General features: G+C 35.3%; 1 protein-coding gene across 1 annotated transcript in view; it reads left to right on the forward strand.

Moving 5' to 3' along the window:
- The window catches only part of LOC106323310, a 15,299-nt gene extending 10,919 nt beyond the window's left edge, over positions 1 to 4,380 (forward strand). Inside the window, exon 7 of the mRNA XM_013761454.1 lies at positions 3,768 to 4,380. Coding sequence (XP_013616908.1) covers positions 3,768 to 4,380 — 613 coding nt within the window. The remainder of the gene's footprint in view (positions 1 to 3,767) is intronic.
- The last annotated feature ends 386 nt before the right edge of the window (positions 4,381 to 4,766 follow it).

A 4,766-nucleotide genomic window follows, 5' to 3' on the forward strand; every position in this document is an offset into this window, starting at 1 on the left:
TGCTTGATGAGTAGATGATCATAATGCTTGATGAGTAGATGATCATAATGCTTGATGAGTAGATGATCATAATGCTTGATGAGTAGATGATCATAATGCTTGATGAGTAGATGATCATAATGCTTGATGAGTAGATGATCATAATGCTTGATGAGTAGATGATCATAATGCTTGATGAGTAGATGATCATAATGCTTGATGAGTAGATGATCATAATGCTTGATGAGTAGATGATCATAATGCTTGATGAGTAGATGATCATAATGCTTGATGAGTAGATGATCATAATGCTTGATGAGTAGATGATCATAATGCTTGATGAGTAGATGATCATAATGCTTGATGAGTAGATGATCATAGTGCTTAAGTTGGCAAAGGAGTGGAGGATCATTTCAAAGTTTATCTTATAACAGGTTTCATATTATTAATAATAGACAAGCTTCCAAGAATTAACTTAATCTTCAAGAGAGATTAGGTTAAGAGGAAGTAAGCTTTTTGGTTCATATCAAGCATATACGTGTTGTGTCACATTATGGGGAAAAACTTGAGTCCCAGTCTGTAGAGACAATGGAGAGGCAAGTGTCGCATTCGATGGCTATGTCTTTCTACAAAAAAAAATCAGAAAGGCTATCATGATTATGTACATAAGCTTAAAACTACTTGGAAACTCCAAATGTAAAACGGATTTGAGCATATATGTGTTCCGTCACATTAGGAGAAAAAACTTGAGTCCCACTCTGTGGAGACAATGGAAAGACAAGTGTTTCATTCGGTGGCTCTTTCTCATTCTGCAGAAAAATCAGGAAAGCTATCATGATAATGTATAAATGCTTCCAAAACGTTTTGTTCCGACGAAATCAATGTTCTGAGTTGAACAAATTGTATTGAGTTTTTGTTTCTATGTTCAGATAGTACTAGAGAAGTGCAAATATGAAATTTCAAGCCTTAACGACTAATTCTCTACACAACTCAGCTTAAGATACTATGATCTAAATGCTCACTTATTTTTATGTGTGTTCTTAACAAGAAAAAAACTATAAATTTTAGAGGAACAAGATAACTACAACATCGACACACACAGGTTTGAAACAATATCATATCACCCAATCTACCTGCATGACCCAATCAGACTAAAAAATTTGAATCTGAGCAAAATAAAGCATTGGTCAAAGAAGAACTAGGAACATCAAAGACTCAAAATGGCTTACCAAAAAAGCAAGGTCACGAACTCGTCTTCTTCCGTAAGCCAAGTTCTGTAAATGAAGCTTTCGTGAGATTTCTTCTTTTAATTCTGATTATGTTCTCTCAGTTTGATTTGAACAACAAAACAAGCTCAAATCTATTATATGAAGAACTACAAAATCGAAACCCCCAAATATAAATTCGAAAACCTAAGTTTTCGAATTGAGATTGGAATTTTTCTTTGTAAACCACTGTCAATAATGATTAAAACATACCGATACACAGCTTGTTTCGTCGACATGGATAATCACCTCTCCGTTCCTCGTCGAACTTCAACAGCTCGTCGCCGGAGGTGACTTGTCGCTGGAGATTACTTCACCATATTTTTTTTGGTCGAGATAATATCACAGTTGAAAGAAGGACATTATAGTCTTTAGCTCTATTAATGAAGGCTATTATTCTGATTCCCAACCTGAGAAGCTACTTTTGAGACAATAATTAAAAATGGCTATTTAGGAGAATTTCTCATATATTAATGTATAATAATATTTCAAAACTAATTACAAAATTAGTGGAAATATTTTGTTTTGATGAAATTTCATATTTATTGATCAATAAAAAACAGAAGGTTATATACATCGCAATCTAGCTATGTGTGTCCTCTATAAAGAATGCAAATAATCATCAGCCTTCTAGGGGTTGAGCTGCAGCCAACACTGTAAGAGACCAGCAAGCTTGTGCGGGTGATGATACTTGAGTGAGAAAATTCTATTCCTCATTGCTTTATCAATCAGGCGACACACCTGGTCCGAGTTCGTCCATGCTTGATGGTCAATTGATAAACAACAGTCTGGAACAATAGCTTTGCCAAAATGGCATCCATACCATTGCGCCCCATACGCTGCAGATAAGCAAGTGACTGCTCCCAATCCGGATTGATATGTCTTCCCATTAGATTTCTAGCCAGTGATTCCCAAACTGTGTACGAGTAAGGGCAAGCGAAAAATAGGTGATCTCTTGTTTCATCTGGTTCTCCACATAGCACTCACCCCTGCACTAGACCCCAAGTTCTCATTCTATCACCAGTAGATAACATGTTCCTTATCGCGAGCCAAGTAATGAAAGAGTATCTAGGCACAGCTTGCGTAAACCAAATCACACGACTACAGCTGACTTTATCCCTCCGTAGTCTGATCTGCTCCCAAGTAGCTGATGCTGAGAATTCAGGTTTAAAATCATTTTCTCCATGCTTCCACAATACAATGTCACCCCCTTTATTGTTACTAGGCGCCTCTTTAGCTAAGATGGTCTCATAGAGATGATGAAACCGTCGGCTTCTCTTTCCCCAAATGGACCAATCCCCATGAACCACTGCTTCACGAACCATAGGATGTCGACGAACCCCAAGGTATGTGGTTCCCACTGCTCCAGTAATATCAATCAAGCGACCATTTCCCATCCAATTATCAAACCACAAGTGTATACTCTTACCATCTCCCACCTCCATTCTAAAGAATTGATACGCCAGCTCCCTCAATTAGTGAAAATATTTACATATAGTTTTAAAAAATTAAGATCTTGTTAAAATCTTTTCAAACAGATTTGTTAGATTTTTTTAAAATATATATTTTTATATTTAAAATGAAAAGATATCAAAATATATTATGATTAAAGTAGTTCATAGATTTTATTTGTTATTAGTTTAAATAAAATACATTTAATAAAAATTTAAAGGATGGTCTAAATTCAAAAAATCACACATGAAAAAAGTCATGACTTCTATTTTAATAGAATAGATTGCAAAGTAAATAGGTGGATAAAGACAAGTGTAAGAAACTGATTGGATGATCATAGTTTCAATTTTTTTTTCATCTCAATTATTTGATATCAATTTTTGCATATAAGTTTTATATCAAAATTCATCATTTTTCATATTCTATAAATAGAGACTTGTTTAATTTCATTTGGACACAGAAAAACTCATATTTTTACTATATTTTTGCTATTAACTCGTACTAAAATTTCGTTTTATCATTAACCATCCTTAATTAGTAAAATAGATCCCAATAATAATCTTTTTAGCACCCAAAATTCTTCTAATTATCCTTTTAACTACTCAAATCTCAACATTTCTCAATTACAAAATCAAGCTTCCAACCAACACCAACATGTACCAAACTATGGTTATCCACCAAATATATTCATGCCATCAGCTGTTCCAAACTATCCTCCCTATTATCAACCGATGATGCCGTATTCATCTCTGGTACGCCCGTATTATTCTACTCCAGCTGGTAATGAAAATGATTCAGATGTCAGAGCAACTGAATTTTCTACACAAATGTTCTTGCTGGTATGAGCAGCGTTCAAGCCATTCCAGATGCAGATGATTAAAATTCTGCTCGCCAGAGAAGCCCCAAATGGACCACTGAGCAAAAATTAGTGTTACTGAGTGGTTGGATTAAATATGGAACATATAGCGGTTTTGGCAGAAACTAAAAAGGTGATTGATATTGGGATAAAATTACTGAGTATTGTAATGAGTATTGCTCATTTGATCCTCCACGTGACGGAAATGCATGCAGGATTCACTACAACTACGTGAATAAAAAGTTAGTCAAATGGGTTGGTGCATACGATAACGCTAAACGTATGCAACAAAGCGGGTGGTCGGAAGATGATCTATTGGCGAAAGCACATGAATTATATTCAAGTGCTGGCAATGGGACTTTCAAATATATGAAAGAATGGATTGATGTCCATGATCAACCACGTTATGGTAGCAAGGTAGGAGAAAATACTGGCTCTGGAAGCAGTGGATCAAAGAGAGCTCATGAGAGTGACTCCAACTTTGTAGGACCTAGCGCTCGTCCAATGGGAAGGGATGCAGCTAAGAAAAAGTCTAAAAGAAAGGGTAAGGGTGCATTTTTGGAAGTGGTCAACGAAGATTTTAATGAATTCATGAAAATGAAAGCACAAGAGTCGGAACACTTGGAAAAGTTAGCCATGTTGCAGGAAGAGGCAAACCTAAGGCAAAAGGAGGCAACCCAAAGGAAATATGACGCAAATGAATTGATGAAAGAAAAGACTCATGCTAAGAAGATGAAGATATGGCTGAAGCTAAGTGAAAAGGATTGTCTCAATGACCACAGCAGAGAGCTGTTGCAGCAGTTGAGCCATGACTTATTTGGAAAGTAATTGTAGTCAAGAGTGGTTATATGTATCATGTCACTCCATCTTTTTCTTTATCATGTCACCCCATGCTTGTCTGCATCATATCACCCCATCCTTTAATAATGCTTGTATGTCATTTTCTTCTTTAATAATGTTTGTTTGACATTTTCTCCTTTAATAATGTGTGTTGTATTTTATGCTTTAATAATGTTATATTGTCACGTTATGCTTTTATAATTGAGAATCTTATCTTCCAACCAGGAAATCCTTTGGTTCAATTATTTTATAAATGAGGCTCATTCTTCCATTAATGTACCACTACCACAAATCTCACTTTGCTAAAAAAAAATTCAATGGATCTACCAGAAATATTTTTTTATATCGACGCTTACAAAAAGCAGTTTGAAATT

The sequence above is a fragment of the Brassica oleracea genome, chromosome C2, assembly GCF_000695525.1.
Source record: "Brassica oleracea var. oleracea cultivar TO1000 chromosome C2, BOL, whole genome shotgun sequence".
NCBI classification, from domain to species: Eukaryota; Viridiplantae; Streptophyta; class Magnoliopsida; order Brassicales; family Brassicaceae; genus Brassica; species Brassica oleracea.